The 17,359-nt window shown below is 38.1% G+C and overlaps 1 protein-coding gene across 4 annotated transcripts in view; it reads left to right on the forward strand.

Annotated features, from left to right (window-relative positions):
- Positions 1–17,359, forward strand: part of NHSL1 (NHS like 1) — a 272,510-nt gene that overhangs the window by 178,236 nt on the left and 76,915 nt on the right. The window contains exon 1 of one of the 4 annotated variants that reach the window (XM_027850638.1): positions 14,257–14,315. The exons of the other annotated variants lie outside the window; for them this stretch is intronic. Coding sequence (XP_027706439.1) covers positions 14,258–14,315 — 58 coding nt within the window. The 5' untranslated portion in view covers position 14,257. Of the gene's footprint in view, positions 1–14,256; positions 14,316–17,359 lie in introns of those variants that run through there. 4 annotated transcript variants of the gene reach the window in all.

The raw sequence follows: 17,359 nt of genomic DNA on the forward strand, positions 1-17,359 counted from the left end.
CAGTGGATAGAGTACCAAGCCTGAAGTTAGGAAGACTCATCTTCCTGAGTTCAAATTTGACCTCAGACACTTACTAGCTGTGTGACCCTGGGCAAGTCACTTAGCCCTGTTTGCCTCATTTCCTCATCTGTAAAATAAGCTGGAGAAGGAAATGGCAAACCATTCCAGTATCTTTGCCAGGAAAACCCCAAAATGGGGTCACAAAGAGTCTGAAATGACTGAACAACAACAACAACCACTACCTTGCTGTGATCCCATGTAACACTTCCTTCTCATGACCTTTGAGATTATATCCAACTGCCTCAATATGGTATGGAAAGAACACTGAACTGAGAAGGCGTAGAACTGCTGTTTGAGATGGATGGGATGTCAGTAACTGACAACAAAGAAAAGGTAAAACTGCCTAATTCTCACTTTTCTTGTTTCATCCACCAAGGCAAATGGCTTTTATACTGGCAGTGACAACAAAAATTGGTAATGAGAAGTGGATACCAAAGATAAGTAAGGAGATAGTAAGAGAGCACTTATTTACCCTTGATGCATTCACATCATCTGGCTCAAATGAACCAAATCCTCAGACCCTGAAAACTGGCATGTAAACTCTCAACAAGCACTTATTCAATACCTACTATGTGCCAGGCACTATGCTAAGCACTGGGGATACAAAGAAGGGCAAAAGTAATCTATGCTCTCAAGGAGCTCAGAATCTAATAGGAGAGATAACATGCAAATAACTGTGTGTGTGTGACACACACAAGATGTATCTATCTAAATTGGAGATATTCTTAAATGAGGGGTATTAACATTAAGGAGGACAAGAAAGATGGTGAAATTTTAGCTAGGATTTGAAGGAAACCAGGAAGTCGAGGTGAAGAGGAAGAGAATTCTAAGCTTAAGAGATAGCCAGTAAGAATGTGTGGAGTTGGAAGATGAACTGTCGAATTCACAGAACCTCATGGAGGCCAGTCACTGAGTCATAGTATTCCTGAAGGGGCAGTAAGATGGAAGAAGACTGGACAGGTAGGAAGGGGCCATGTTAGGAAGTGATTTAAAAGCCAGACAAAGAATTTTATATTTGATCATGGAGGCACTAGGTATCTCCTTCATCTGCAGAATCTTACTAGATAATTTCTAAAAGTCCTTCTCATTCTAGCATTCTAGGAAATTCCTTTTTTACCCCCTCTAGTTGGCCCTGTTATAGGTGCAGAGGCAACCAGATGGCACAAGGAATAGAGCACCAGCCTGAAGACCTAGGTTTAGGCACTTAATACCTGTGTAACAGTGGGCAATTCCCTTAACCTCTCTTTGCCTTAGTTTCCTCAATGTAAAATGGTGATAATAATAGCACCTACCTTACAGGGTTGTTGTGAGGATCAAATAAGATTTGTGCTTAGCACAGTTCCTGACACATAGAAGATGTTTAAATGCTTATTCCCTTATCCTCTTCTATGTACCTGCCTTCAATTAAATCAAAACACAACCCTCATCTCCCAGTGAAGACTTGTACATAGAACATCATCCAATCATTAATTGGCTACACAATCTGTAAACTTTCCCATTCCTCTGTCTGTTCCTGTGGAATAGAATCTTCCCATTTGTTGGTTTGAACAGTGATGAGCTTAGAATGCTTTTTCAGAAGAGCCCCCATTGTTGTTTTGGAACATGCTTTTATCTGCCTGCCTATCTTTTCATTTGTTCAGCATTTGTCCCATGAATATCATGGCCTGACTAGAATAGTGACAGTGATAGTTGATGTTTTGAAACTGGCCAAGCAGAGTACTGAACAGATGGTAGCAACAGTATCAGATTAAATTATTAAGTAGGATTTGAGACAGAAGTGCATAAATGCAACACATGCAGAGTGAAGGGTGCTTTCCAACATCAGAATTTTCATGTAAACCAATTGCTGTATTTAATTACTTCCAAAGAATTGATAATATATATTTTGAGGGTCCTCTCACCCCTCATCCTCATCTTCTCATCCTCATTCCCAGTGAATGATACTGATCAAGCTATTTTTTAAAATTTTATCTGTTTTTAATAAGATTCATTAGTCTGAGGGGATAGATGATAATATTACTTTTCTTTTGAGGTTTGCTAAAATGGATATATAGGTGAAATAATCATTGTTCTAGTGTCCTTAGAATATTAAGATAATTTTAAGTGTACTGTACATAGTAGGCACTAGATACATTTTTTTGTTGGATGAAGGTTAATCAATTCACTGTAAAATTCTTTGTTTTAGGGAAAGGGACAGAAATTTTGGCAGTAGGTTCTTCTTCAGCCGATGTCATCAGTAAAACTATTAAGTTACTGGTGCTTTTTGTTTGTTTGTTTGCTTGCTTTTTAGCTAATGAGTACATAATAGAACAAATATGCACAAAGCATCTTGATATTACTAGTTGGAGCTGTGGATAGAGAAGTGGGTCTGGAGTCAGGAAGACCTGAGTTCAAATGTGACCTTAGATACTTACTAGCTCTGTGACCTTGGGCAACTCACTTAACCTAGGTCTGTCTCAATTTCCTCATCTATAAAATGGGAATAATAATTATATTTGCCTCCCAGAGTTATTATGACAAATAAGATACCATTTGTAAAATGCTTTGCAGACCTTAAAGCACTGTGTAAATTAGATAAAATTTCCCTCAATCTCTCAATGCAGAGTTCAGGTAATCTATTTGAATATCCTTTTCACTGCCTTCATCTGGTATTCCTTAACCTCTTATTTATTATAATGATGTTTTTGGTTTTGAGATGAAAAAGTTTGGGGGATATCATGTCCTATATTACGAAGAAAACTGATATCTTTGGATGTTTTATGGAAGAACATAGAAAAGAGAAGGCATGAATTCTTTGTTTTCTGCACAGGTGGATGGATTGCCTGTATCACTGAGATAATGGATTTGTTCAAGTATTATTTTTCTAAAGTGAACAGTTAATCAAGAGGGATTATTACTATTTCTAAATACTTTATATCCTGTGTTCTTCCAAAGGAATCAGCTCTTCTTTTTCTTCAGTTTCCAAGTCTTATTGACTCTAGCTCTGAAGCATTTACTTACATTTATACATTGCCACCATCCTAGTTCAGGCTTAGACCACTATAATAGCCTCTTAATTAGCTTCCCCCTTTCCAATTCTCACCTCTTTTCAATTCATTATCCACTAAGCTGACAAAATAATCTTGACGCATGAATTTGATGACATCATTCCTCTGTTCAAAATTTCTATGGCTCCCTTTTGCCTTAGAATAAAATACAAATTTCCTTAGCTTGCCACTTAAAGCCATCAGAATTTGGCTATCAAAGTCTCCTATCATTATGTCCTGCTGCTCTCCTCTTGTGATCAAGCCAAAGGTTAGTTTAGTAATCTTCTTCTTGCCTGACATACACTTGCTCCTCATCTTTACCTCTTGGAATCCCTTATCTTCCTTTGAGACTTAGCTCAGGTTATAGCTCCCCCTCAAAGCCTTTCCTGGCTCCTTCTTCCCTACCCCCCAACTATGTATTACTTCTCTCTTTTCAAATTTTCTTTATACTTATCCCTTACCTCCTCAAAGAAGACCATAATAAACTCTTTGAACTCATATTAGAGATGTAGTAGGGCATGGAGAGCCATCCAGGAAGAACTAGGCTTGTCTTGCCTTTGACACATGCTGACTTGTGACTGAGTAAATTGCTTTACCACTCAGTGCCCCAGGCAAAACTTAAACTCCTGTTGCAGGAGAATCACAAATCTAGTTGATAGAGGATGGTTCTTTATTGGCACTGCCTAACACCAGTGAAATCACAGACCTATTAAAAAAAAAACCCTAAACTTTTCTTCTACATGAAGCATTTTGAATTGGAGAAAAAGCAGGCTTTAGAATCAGGGAGACCTGGGTTGACACATACTGTGTTACCATGCTGTTATCTGTATTCACTGCATTTTCTATCTCCCCTTCATCTTCTCTTTCTCCATTAGAATGTAAATTCGTTGAAGCCAGGATTTTCTTAGTTGCTTATATTCGATGCCTTAGCACATAGCGTAGTGGTGAGGCTGGTGACTTTGCACGGCCCTACCTCACTTAAATCCAATTCATTTGCAAGTCATGGCATTACCTTCCTGACTTCGAGGTCCTCTTCAGGAACAAAGGATGAACAACAACAAATTTTCTCTCTCTCTTTCTCTCTCTCTCCCCTCTCTCCTTCCTTCCCTCCCTCCTGACTCAACTCTTTAAGGCTGTAAATTACAGATGAGTTGTGATGTGCATTTTGGTTTTCAGCTTATTGTTTCTAATAAATATTCATTTTGTGTGGTATTTGTTGTCAAAAATAATACAAACTATTCTTTTGTCAAAAATAATACAATAGTATTTGTATTAATTCAGTATCAGTTTAGGGTCTTTGGATCAGACTATAATAACTTAGATTTTTTCCTGTGGCTTTAGAGATTGCAAAAATACTGAGGCTCATAGTAGTTAAATGATTTACCCATTGTTGCATTCCTAATGAGCCCTGGAACCAGAATTCAAACTGAGGTTTCTCCTGATTTCAAGTCCACAGCACTTTCTACTCTACCTTGCTGCCTCTAATTAGAACTCATTTCATATGATGTTTAAAGTTTAAGACCTGCTTCCTGAGATAGAAAAGAAAATAGGGACTATGACCTTATGTAATACTTATTTTGAAATGAAAATATTTTGAAATCCCCAAGTTGTTGATAATATCTGTAAGCTACTGCCTTTTACTTATCAGTAACATGATAGTTTTTTTTTTTAAGTTGTAAGACTTAAGCTGAAAGTGTGGGTGGGGCAATGACATACTCTCCCAATGGACAGGAAGTTATGTTACAGAATAACAAGGCACAAGAACTGTATGATGATATCTGAAGGTGGCTGCTTCTTCATCCTTCCACTGCTTTTGAGCATCAAAGACCTGTCATAGGACAATGTGGTACAAATGGCTGCTGGCCTGGGTTTTGGTATTCCAGGGTTTCATGAAGTATACTGGAGTAGTCAGGGGTGTGGCTACAATCTAGATACCAGAACAGAGATTAAAGGTGGAAGCACAACAAGGGAGGCTTGTGTGTCCTTGAGAGTGGCAGGTGACTCTTGTTGGACTGGTGACTTATTTCTCTTGATTCCCCATTTGCCTGAGATGGGCTCCTGGGCATACACCTTTCCTTTAATACTTTCCAAAAGCTTGGGGTGAAGGTGGTTCTGAAATTTCTTCCCCCTAAAATCTGTAAGTACAAGCAGGAGGTATTTTAGGAGACATTTAGAGGCAGATAGTTCCATATAGGAGCACTTGACCTAATTTTTTTCTTCTGTTTTCACAATGTTTCATTCACTATGTGATCAAAATATGCTAAATCTCTTAACCCATGGACTCAGGGGACCATGACTAAAATAGAAGAGTCCAGAAAGGCTCATGGGCTATGTACAGATTATAGATTTCTTAATTTGATATTTTGAATAATATTCATTTTACCCCCAGTTCAGGGGTTCTGAATTTGGGATCTACAGACACTCACAGATTTCAGGGGGTTCATGAATTTGGATGGGAAAAAATTACATATTTATTTTCATTAATCTCAAACTAAAATTTAACATTTCCTTCAAATATTTTAAAATATTCTGAGAAGGTGTCCATGGGGCTTCATCAAACTGCCAAAGAGGTCTGTGACACAAAAAGGGCTAAGAACCCCTACTCTGCAGTAGCACTTTGGGAGTGGGGAGTATTCTAGGTAACTGTAGGCTAAACGATCTCCTATCCCACACAAGCACCAGTTTGTCAAGATCATCAGACTGGTGTCCCAAGGCAGCACTGCCTGTCATTCAGATATTTCACTCCTTACTAAATAATTATGACATGCTGCCTTTCTATATGCTTAAGCAGGACAGCACTCACTCAATGGGACTTAAGGATATCTGGAAAGGGGCCACATGAGTTATAAATGTCCTAACAGTATGGTACATTATTAATGTAATTTATTTTTAGTTGTAATAGAGTTGAGGCCAGAAGTCATATCTCATGCTACTGAAAGGAGAATAAATGCTTAAGAAATGAAAGCAGTTGGCATAATATGCACATTCAAGGGCTTTAGAAATTTAGGAAATGAAAAAGATTAGAGCATATCAGGATCCAGGGTAGTGGGTCCAAGCAGGGCAAAAATCACTTATATGGGGATACATAAATCCATAAGTCCCTTCTTTCAACTTAGTCTCTTCTATATTCCTGAGAAATGATGTCAGCTCTTTGAGGGCAGGGACTGTCTTTTGCCTTTCTTTGTATCTCTAGCACAATATTTGGCACCTGGTAGGTGTATACTAGATACTTATTGACTGACTGACTTGGAGCACTAAAGATAGGATCTGGCAAAACCTTAGAATAAATTCAAAGCAATTAAAATGAACATTGATTCTTTATTTAGTATTTGATTTTCCCTACTTACATGCAAAAAACAATTTTTAACATTCAACTCTAAAACTCTGAGTTCCAAATTCTCTCCCTTCCTCTCCCCCCCAATTGAGAAGGCAATTCCATATAGGTTATACATGTGTAATCACGCAAAATAACTTCCATAGTAGTCATGTTGTGAAAGAAAACATAGACCAAAAAAAAAGAAAAAGAAAAAGAAAAAAAAAAAACCTCAAGAAAAGCAAAGAAAGTAAAAAAAAAAAGTATGCTTCAATCTGTATTTAGACACCATCAGTTCTTTGTCTGGGGATGGATAGCATTTTTTATCATAAGTCCTTCAGAGTTGTCTTGGATTGTTGCATTGCTGAGAATATCTAAGTCATTCACAACTGATCATTCTACAATATTGCTGTTACTTTGTACACAGTACATTTCATTTCATCAGCTCATATATGTCTTTCCAGGTTTTTCTGAGAGCACCTTGCTCATCATTTCCTGTAGTACAATAGTATTCCATTATAATCACATACCATAATTTTATGAACTTTGATTCTTAATGTAACATTTAGGTTGTTGCAGAATTTCTCAATGATTTCTATTTTCCCAGTAAAAATAAGGTAATATGCCATTTTCTTTAATATTAGAAAGGCTTTTTTATGATTGCTAGAGAGGCATCATATGGGGGAAATAGCCAAATTTGAAGCCAAAGAGCAAAGTTTAAATTACATGCTTTGCTACTTACTAGCTATTTAATCTTGGATAGGTGATTTAACCTCCCTGGGGTTCACTTTGCTCATCTGTTAAATAAGAGCATTGGAGTAGATGAAAGTTCTGACTCTATAACTAAAGATAGTATGAAGCCAAATACTAAAAGTTAGCATGGCATAATGGATAGAATGCTAGACTTGGAATCACATAGACCTGGGTTTGAACCCTGCCTCTAACACTTACTAGCTTTCTAACCATGGACAAATTATTTAATCTTTCTGAGCCTCAGTTTTCTCATTTGAAAAATGGGGATCATAATACCTGTAGTACCAAAGAGTTGCTTTGAAGCTAGACTGAGGTAATATATGTAAAACACTATGCAAATTCTAAAGTGCTATAGAAATGGCAGCTCTTATGTGGAGAAGTCATAACTGTGATGTCAGATTTTCTAAGACTTAGAAATATTTGAGATTTAAAGCAACATGAGTTGCTTTTTTGAACATTTATAGCTTTTTTTTCATTTTTAAAATACTAGTGCTATATACATGTCACTTATTATCTGAAGGTATTTCTTCTCCTGTCTACCCTTATTTACCCCACACGGAGTGTGTAAGACAGAATATTGTAGACAAAATTCCCACGGTCCCTTCCAAGCTATCTTTCCTCATGATTGTCTCTCCTCCTCCATTGAGAGACAATATTCTCTTGTCACTCCGAGCTTTTTGTGAAGTGGGAAATGGAGGGAGAAGGAGCTTCCTACTATTCTTCCCCACTGTGGGCCATCTATCACTCTCCTCTGCACCTGCAGTAGCTTTATTAGGATGTAAAGAACATGTAGAGACTTCTAGGGGTATGTAACAGGAATCTTTTCCTCTCTTGTATGTGATTGAAAGTTCCTAGCCTGGGGACTGGAAAACAGGGAACAGAAAATTGGCAGTGATATGCTCATGGCTTCTAATTGGTTTTAGGGATTGATGCCAGGTATGGCAAGGACAGTAAAAGCCTTTTCTACCCTTCTTTATATATACATTTCCAAGTATATAATCATTCCTATGTAATTTTTATGTACTTAAGAGAATCTTTTTGTGGATATTATTGCTCTGTAAATTAAATAATTATACGTTACAGATGTATTTTCACTTGGTTATCTCATTGATGTTCCCAGTAACCATATGTGTTAGTAAACAAGTTATTTATTCTCTTTTTATTGAACTGGCATCCCCACTCTTCAGAGAAAGAAACAGAGACTCAGAGAAGTTATACAACTTCTCCTAGGGAATATAGTTAAGAAGTGGCATTGCTGGCACCCATAAAATAAACTTAATGATACCTAGTTTAGTGTTATTTTCCACTATACTATGATGCATTGAAACTAACCTAAAGATGAAATAGAAGAGACATTTGTTTTACATTTTCTTGTATTAATCAAATCTCCAAACTGTTTACAGAATGAGTTTAGAAATTTTGAAAGATAAGTTGTCAAAATAAAGTGAACATCATTTTCTTAAAACCTAATTGAGAGAGGAAAATCACTTCCTAGTCAGTTCTTAACATTCTCAAGGAGGAAAATAATGAGTGAGATTTGGGGGGAAAACTGAAAAAAATATATAGGGAAAAACTGCCAATAGATTTTCCCCAATATAGCTCTTCCATGAGATAACAGAATTTAATTCAATACCAAATTCAAAGAAAATTTATTAAGCACATACTATGTGCAAGTTATTAAGGGCATGAAGAAAAAATAAACAAAACAGATTCTGTTCTCAAGGACCTTACTTTCTATTGATGGTGGGGTGGGGTAGGAGATTATAACAAGGACTATACAATTGAGAAAGTAATACAGATTACCCTGGCTTCTACTGCCTGAAGGCCAGGTATGTTAGATTTCACCATTTTTCACCACCACCCCATCACCCCTGCCAGGGTTCTCTGGTTCCCTTAAGCAGATTTGGGCACAAGGGTGGGGAACCTGCAGCCTCAAGACCCACATGTGGTCTTGTAGGTCCTTGGGTGTAGCCTTTTGACTGAGTCCAAATTTTACAGAACAAATGCTTTTATTAAGGGGATTTGTTCTGTGAAGTTTGGATTCAATCAAAGGGCTCTACTTGAGGACCCAGAGGGCCACATGTGGCCTCGAGGCTGCAGGTTCCCCACCCCTAGGCTCTCTGACATTGGCTCCAGCTCCCACCAATGTTGTTCCCTCAATTGTAGGGGCTACAGTTACCATATGCCCCAGTTCCATTAGCCACCAACAGTCAAATTAGCTTTTACACAAAAATATTTACTTCAGAAAGTATAATCACAAATATACACACTTATTCCCCCAACATCTTAGAGTCATAATCTTCCCCTCCCCACAACCTCACTGTGGGGAGAAGAAATTTAGCTTCATAGTTTGACTTGGTCCCCATAGAACACAGTCCACATTTCAAGACCAAAACCCTCCTTGGGCTTCCATACAGGGCTGACTTGCTGCATTCCAAGGTTACAAATGGCTTGAACTCTCAGTCCCATGGAGATCACCTCTGGTGCCTGAAACTAAGCACAAACAACAGAGAACAGAAACAACCATCCCCAGCCCCATTCCTTGGAACTAGGATAAAAGAAGGAACAGGAGAAGGACTGTCTTTCTCCTCTTACTAGTTCAGTTCATGAAGTCCATGCTGGGCTTAACAGACGTAAAGTGCTGAAAAGAAGAGAGTATAACTGGGGAAAAAAAAAAGCAATAGGCTTAGTTTCCCAGTTTTAAAGATGCAGACAGCCAATCAAAAGAGGTTATCTCCACCCACATGGTAGGGAACAAAGGGCCACCATGTTATCTGAACTGTGTATGCCCAGACCAACCTACAAGTCATACATTTGCTTGCCATTTATTGGGCGGAAGCTAGTCTATTTTTTTGCGCTGATCTGATCTCGGAATGTGTGTTGTTAGAGCAAATGCAATTTTGTACATGGAATTTCAAGTTGAAGACTTGATCACAGCATCATAGCGTCATAGACTTAGAGATGGAAGGGGCCATACAGGTCCTCTAGTTTTATTCCCTCATTTTACAGCTGATAGATGGAGTGATGATTTTGGTCTATGTTGCCTGAAGGCTTGGCTTTCACAGTGTCTGATACAGCGACTCTAACACAATTAAATTCAGAGACTTCTCAATGTGGAAGCAAAAAGTTACTCTTTACTACAATCTGGCGAGAAGGGGCGTCTACTCCTCCAGTACACTACCAGCAGGAGAGAGGCGAGGCACAAAGGACAAAGCAAGGTTATATATCTTAACTCAAACAAGAAACTCCCACCTCGCCACTATCCTTTACTCCCATTGGCTAGGAGGCGGGCTTACATTCTAGGCGTGAAAATCTTTCCCATTCCCATTGGCTGGGAGGCGGGCTTACATTCTAGGTGCGAAAATCTTTCCCATTCCCAAAGAACAAGGAAACAGGGTATAGCCAATCCAAACATACATGTCCTTATTTAGTATACCTGATGCTGACGTGGCAGTGGCAATCAGGAGGGAGTTTAGGGCCGAATTCCTCTAGGTTCAGGTAATTTAAACTTATGGCCTGTTCGTTTTCTCAGAGCCTATCTCTAGTTTCGAGGCAGTCTTTTCATCACCACCCTGAGAAGTCTTCACAGGTTATATCTCATTCAACAGTGATGTAATGTAAGCTTTATTCTTCTGTGTGTCTACCATGTCCTCTTTGGGTACTACCACAAACTTTGTAGCTCCCTTTAATGTGTTGTCTTCCCTCCTTTGGGGGGAATAATATGCTGTTTGAGGACAGGGATTATCTTTCTTTTTGCTTAGATTTGTACTTCCAGTGCTTATTAGAGTGTGTGGTACACAGTAAGTGCTTAATAAATGCTTGTTGACTTTTCATCTTCACTAGCTTCCCATTTGGGAATTTTATTCCTGTCATAGTGACCCTTCATAGGGTTGGTAATAGCATTGGTAATAGCATTCTCCAGGAAGGACAGTTTATTTACCTGATTAGGCTCTGTGAAAGAGGATCCTTTTCTTCAGTCCAAGTTTTTCCTTTTCACTACTCCAGGAAATAAATGCCTTTAAATGAAAGCCAATTGGGAAATGGAGTTCATTTTACAGAAATTTGCTTTGCAAGATAATTTGGAATGCATTTTTTTATATCAAAATATTTATAAACAGTTGAGGAATGAGCTATATTGTGGGTCTGTTTTCACCTCCCCATAATATTGAAAGTTGGTTTTCTAGAAAAACATTTTATCTTTTCTACTAACATTCTATGTGGGTAAGTTTAGCCAGAAATCAGTGTGCTACAGATTGAAATGCTTCCCATTTAGCACTGGACTTCCCTCTATTGAAATGGAGACAGTTGACATACCTGAAGGTATATTACAGATTTGGAGTCCGAAGGCCTCAGTTAAAATTCCATTTCTGCCACTTACTCTCTTTGTCACCTTAGGCAAGTCTTTTAGCTTTTCTGGCCTGGGTTTTCCTCATTTGTAAATTGAGGGGGTTGGACTAGAATGATGATGACTGAGATCCCTTCAAGCTCTAAATCTTATCTATGATTCATGATGACACTTTTTATTCATGTAACCATAGAATTTTCAGCATTTCTACTTTGCTTTTAGCAAATGCATTAGTTTCTAAATAAAGCAGTATTTGTGCAGGCCCAATAGAACAAGGGGTAGAAGTCTATGTAGGGCTATGATTTTCTTTTTGGTCTTAAAAAAAAAAACTAAAGGGAAAAACATGTTGCTGAGCTTTTTTGTCTTCGTTTTCTATATGAGGAGAGAGGGAGTGGACAGTGCATTCCAAATCTTCCCCTGAAGGAAGACTCTTGTATAAGTTTCAGTCTTTTAATAATAGTGCTTTTTATTATAAAGGAAATGTTTTGAATTAGGAGCTTATTTCATTTTTTCCCATGCAGTTATGTGCTTGACCCATATCAATATAAATTAAGACTTTCACTAAGTTTTATTTCAGAAACTTCCCTTGGAAGGAAAAAAACAAAATTTTAGGGGGCCTTTCATCTTTTCCAGTCAAATATCAAACCAATATTTGTATAGCAATATCAACCAATCAATCAACAAATGTTTATTAAGCACCTACTATGTGCCAGTCACTGTGCTAAATGCTGGGGATGCAAAAGAGGCAAAGGACAGCCCCTGCCCTCAAGGAGCTTCCAATCTAATGGGGGAGACTGTATGTAAACAAATATATACAAAGCAAGCTATATACAAGACAAATAGAAAATAATTAAAAGAGAGAAGGCTTCCAGTAAAATGTGGGATTTCAATTGGAACTTAAAGGAAGTCAGAGACTTTCCTAGGGTCATGCAGTCAGTATGTATCAGAGGCCTAGACTTGAACCTAGCTAGGTGTTCCTGAGTTCAAAACCAGCTCTCTTTATACTGCATTAAGAAGCTTCACAGTACACCCAAATTGATTTACTTTTCCTTTCCTCACTTCTGTCTCTATTCACTTCCCTTTAGAATTATTTTCTGGTTCATACTTATTTACTCATTGTTCTGCTGCTCTCGAAGCACCTCTGTTTTTCATGAATTCCCATTCCTATCTCTCTGTGAAGGATAGTGTATACATGCCATAGCAAGTATTGTACATATGCTTGCCTGAAAGAGTATTTTACAGAGAACTCACACAAGGCAAGCACTCACAAGGGAGTCAGAAGAAGCAGTAAATACAAGGACACTCTTAGGTTTCTCTGAAGAACTTTGGAATCAGAATTGCAGTAGTTCAAAAGATACTTGAGATGTGCAAATTTAGAGACATCTCCACTCCACGTGTTTATATGGACTATTTGTTCCCCACCTGTGGTAGAGCCTTCTGATCAGCCACAGTCAGACACACTGTACTTTAATCCCAACATAGTGATGCCATTTTGTTCCTGTTGTGAAAGCACGAAAAGACTTACACAATAGAAGATTCTCAGTGTTTGTTAATGGGGAAGAAGCTTGATTAGTCAAAAGAACATTGGATTTGAATCAGAGAACTGGAATTTGAATGTTGGATTTGTTCTTTACTACTTATGTGATCTTAGGCAAGTTATTTCTACACTCAGAACCTCAGTTTCCTTATCTATAAAATGAGAGGGTTGGACTAGGTGATGTCTAAGGGCCTTTCCATTTGTAAATCCTCTCTGGTTCTTTGATTACCAGAACCGTCTACCCCTGGAAAAACAAACAGATAGTGTTGCACATTACTTTGGGAAAGTACTAATTTAAGTAATTAAGCCTAAAGATTAAATTAATTGACTAGCAAGCGATTGATTTTCCTAGTTGGTTAAAGGAGGAAGAGGGACTTTCTAAGGTGGTAGAAAGAATCACACTTCGGCAGAATTGTTAAGATGCAACCACAGATCTTTGGCAGAGACCAAGCAAAAAAGGGATGAGAAAACCAGGTCATTCTAATTTGCAGGAAAATGCAGTAGAGTCATCATTTGTAGCTCCATGGAGATTCTATTGTAAAGCCTTTACTGCCTGTAAATGGTTCCTGTGTCAGAGGTGGGGGTGGAGTAGAGGGGAGCAGTGTTGGGGAAATAATAGTTGAAAGTTGGGGTTGGAAGTCAGTTGCATGTAGTCTGACTTAGCTGGAGAGGGACAAAGAATCAACATGGAATTGCTCACCGACCTGGAAGCTACCAATGGCCTAGCGGAAAATGGAAAATGCATTTGTTTTTGCCCTCATTTTATAGAGTGAAATCTGCACGTTGTGGTGGATTAGAAAGAGGAGAAGCCTCTATTGATTTGTTGGAGAGAAAACTGAATGAATGAGCCCTGAGGCAGAAAGTCTGGTGTGGGTTTCATGCAAATAAGAGCAGTGATTGGCTTCTTGTTCTTCCCCCCACAAGTTGTAACTGGCTGCTCTCAGCCTTGAGGATTAGGTTTCAGAATAAGCTTTTCAGGTTCAAGGATTGTTAATGGTTTGTAACCACTAGGATAGTCAGCCCAGCCTCCAAGTTACTTCGCTCTGGCAGATGTCTACATTCGTGGAGACAGGAGGGGAAGAACGTTAGGAACAGAAGTTGAGGCAAAATCAGACTGCATCGTGACTTGGTGCTCGCTGCTGCTTCTTCTGACTTTTTTTTTTTGTCTTCTGACTTCTTATGGGATAAAAAGTACTGCAGAACTTCATGTAGGCACCTTGGAAATGGTCATATTCATTAACACAAAGATCAAGTCTTTAATTAAACTTTTTAAGAAGAAGAGTAAGTAGTTCTTTTGTCCTTCTTTCCTCCTACTCCTCTTTATAGAGCCCTCCCCTACACCCCGTACTGTGTGTGTCTTACTCACTTTCTCACCCTTTGAGTGATGAAATGGAAAGAAATGGTGGAAATGCATAATTACCCTGAGGTTAAATGACTGTCTGTACAAACTGGTTTTTATTTCACACAAGGGTATTGAAAGAATCAATGAAATAATGTTTGTGGGAGCACTATTTAACTATGTTACTTGCAAGTAAGCTTTTGTTATAGTTCAAACTTTTATGATTTAATACAGGGATAGCATTTTGTTTTTTAGCCTCCTGTTTTAAAAATGGGAGTCAAGTTATGCAACTTTCTTTCTTCCTCTATAAAGTCATTGAAAGAGGAAAAGAAAAGTATTTGTTTGCTTTGTATTATCCTTCATGTATAGTTAGGGGATGTGTTTATGTATATGTGTTTTAAATGGTAATGTGGTAGGGAAGTCCTTGAACGATTTTTCCCATATTTAAGGTGGGGATAATCCTGTAAAGTTTCCTCAGGAGGTCCCAGCTGTGTACTTGTTTAAACATAGAAGGACGTTGCTACCTACCAAATTCTTTTTATATATATTGAAGAGGGATCATTTTAAAGTCAAGAACCAGAGCAGTATAGTTTTGTTGAAATATCACTAATGGAAAATTTTCCATTTGGCACATGTTTATTACTTGGAAATACAAGTAAATATTTAAATGATTTTCTTATACTTTGGTTACTTCTTTCTTCCTCTTCTTTCATGGTGTCAGTTGTTTATTCAGCTTAATAATAAATTTTTATGTACTGTTGTGGTAGCAACAAAGAACAGCACCTGAGGCTGTTTTTCATGTATAATGTTTACTCAACTGTTCTTAATGATTAGAATCTACATTGAAAGGGGAGGGGCAGATAGTAATGTTCAAGGTAGGGAGCCAACTGATAAATGTTTTCCTTTTTTACTTTTTGTAGGAATATAGAGTATAAAGAGGTAGAGATCTGAATATTATTACTTGGATTTGATCAGCTGTGGTAAATACATACCCTGCATCATTAAACATTTTCTTATAGAGGAAGTAAAGTAATTTGTTATGATAAACTCAGTGTTATAATAAACTCAGTGGTGTTTAGTAACACCATCACCAATGGCCATTAGTGGTGATAGTAGTAGTAGTTGTTGTTGTTGTAGTAGTAATAGTAGTAGCAGTAATAATAATAGTTATAATAATAGTAGAGTTAAGATTTTAGATTTAATATTTACAAAGCACTTTGCATATGTTGCCCTGTAATTTGGAGGTTGGCTCTATGGACTAAATTGGGTACTTAATACAAAAGTCAAAGAAAAGGTCCTGATTAGTCTTAGACATGTTTATTGATGTGAGTACATAACCTAATCAACAAGGGATTAGGTCAGAAAAAAGAAGGCAGCAGCTAAGGGTATCTTTAAGAGGGCTGAATTTGGAGTCATACTACTACTAGCTGAGTTCAAGTCTAGCTCTGCTATTCAAGTGACTGGGGCTTAACTTTTCTGGACCTCGGTATTCTCATCTTTCTGAGGGCAGTGACTAATTTATCTTCTCTCTCTCTCTCTCTCTCTCTCTCTCTCTCTCCTTCCTTCCTTCCCTCTCTTTCCTTTTCTATCCCCAAACCTTGACACATAAAAATGTTTGGTTGACTAATCTGTAAAATTAGAGGTTTGAATCAGATAATTCAAAGTCCCTTCTGGCTATATGATCCCATATAAATGTTTACTTTAGTACAAAGGTTTAGTTTTTCTTTGTATGGGTTTATGGGGAAGGTAAGATACACTGACATATCTTTATATGTATGATACCTATTTATATCATGTGTATATTTGTTTTTTTCCCTCCCCATCCCTTTAGAACATTAGCTCCTCAAAGGCAAGGACTGTTTACTTCTATCTTTGTATCCCCAGCCCCTGGCACGTAAAGGTGCTTAATAAATGCTTGTAATTTCATTAATGGATTAAGATCAGGTCAGAAGGGTTATGGCACAGTATGATAAAGGAGGAAAAGAGGGTTCAGATTGCTGAGTGGGAGTTTAGTAGCATAGAAGCAGCCGTAGCATAGAGTAAAGAGCCTTGGATCTGGAGTATCCGATACTAACTGTGCTCCCAACTGGTCTTCCCTCTCTGCTGTCAGAACCACAGGCCATTACCATGCTTGGAACTATTCCTCTCCTCACTTTTCCCTCTTAGAATCCTTTGGACCTCAGCTTTGGTGCCACTTCCTGATCTTTCTTAAAATTCCTTTTCTTTGTGTGTGCTCTTTGCCTCCTCAAATTATGAGGAGGCAAATTATAATAATTCTATTTAATTATGCAGATCTCTTGAGGGCATGGACTATTTATTCTTTTGCCTTGTATCCCCCGACACCCACATTGTGCCTTGCCTGTAAGAGGTGCTTACTGAATTGAATTGTCAGAGAAGGGGGGATTCAAATTTTGCCTCTATTAAGTCCTTGAGCAATTTTTAAACCTTAAGGAAGTATAGAAATGTGAGCTAAATGCCCAGTGGCTCACCACCAGGGTGATGAATTTTTCAGTCAAGGGATCCAAGAGATCCAAGAAGTTCCAGTCCAGCATCCATGGAGGGAGTACTTACACTGATGAAATCATTCCCCCTTGAAGTATTGAGATTATAACAACTATAGTCCACTTCTTGACTCACTGGCCTGTTCTTTTCGGCTTTCTGCCAATGACTTGCGCTTGTTCAGTCTGTTTTATGATCTCCTAAAGCTGCAAAAATTAGACCTGTAAAAACTATATTTAGTGGTATGTAGTCAGAGTGGGTAGGACTCAGCTTCTTGGCCTACACAGTTCTGGGCTCTACTGTTCTTTCATCTCTATTAGAGTATTCCTCTAACTAAGTTTCTCCAAAACAGAGACTTCATTTTATACTAGTATCCATTCAGTACCACCTCCTGAGCTTCTCTCCCTCCCATCCCTGTCAGGTCAGTGGTTGGCAAGTAATAAGCGCTTGCTAGTTGGATATTTGTTGTACCTCATGTTGCCTTCCA

The sequence above is a fragment of the Vombatus ursinus genome, unplaced genomic scaffold (assembly GCF_900497805.2).
Source record: "Vombatus ursinus unplaced genomic scaffold, bare-nosed wombat genome assembly UNPS02009132.1, whole genome shotgun sequence".
Lineage (NCBI taxonomy): Eukaryota > Metazoa > Chordata > Mammalia > Diprotodontia > Vombatidae > Vombatus > Vombatus ursinus.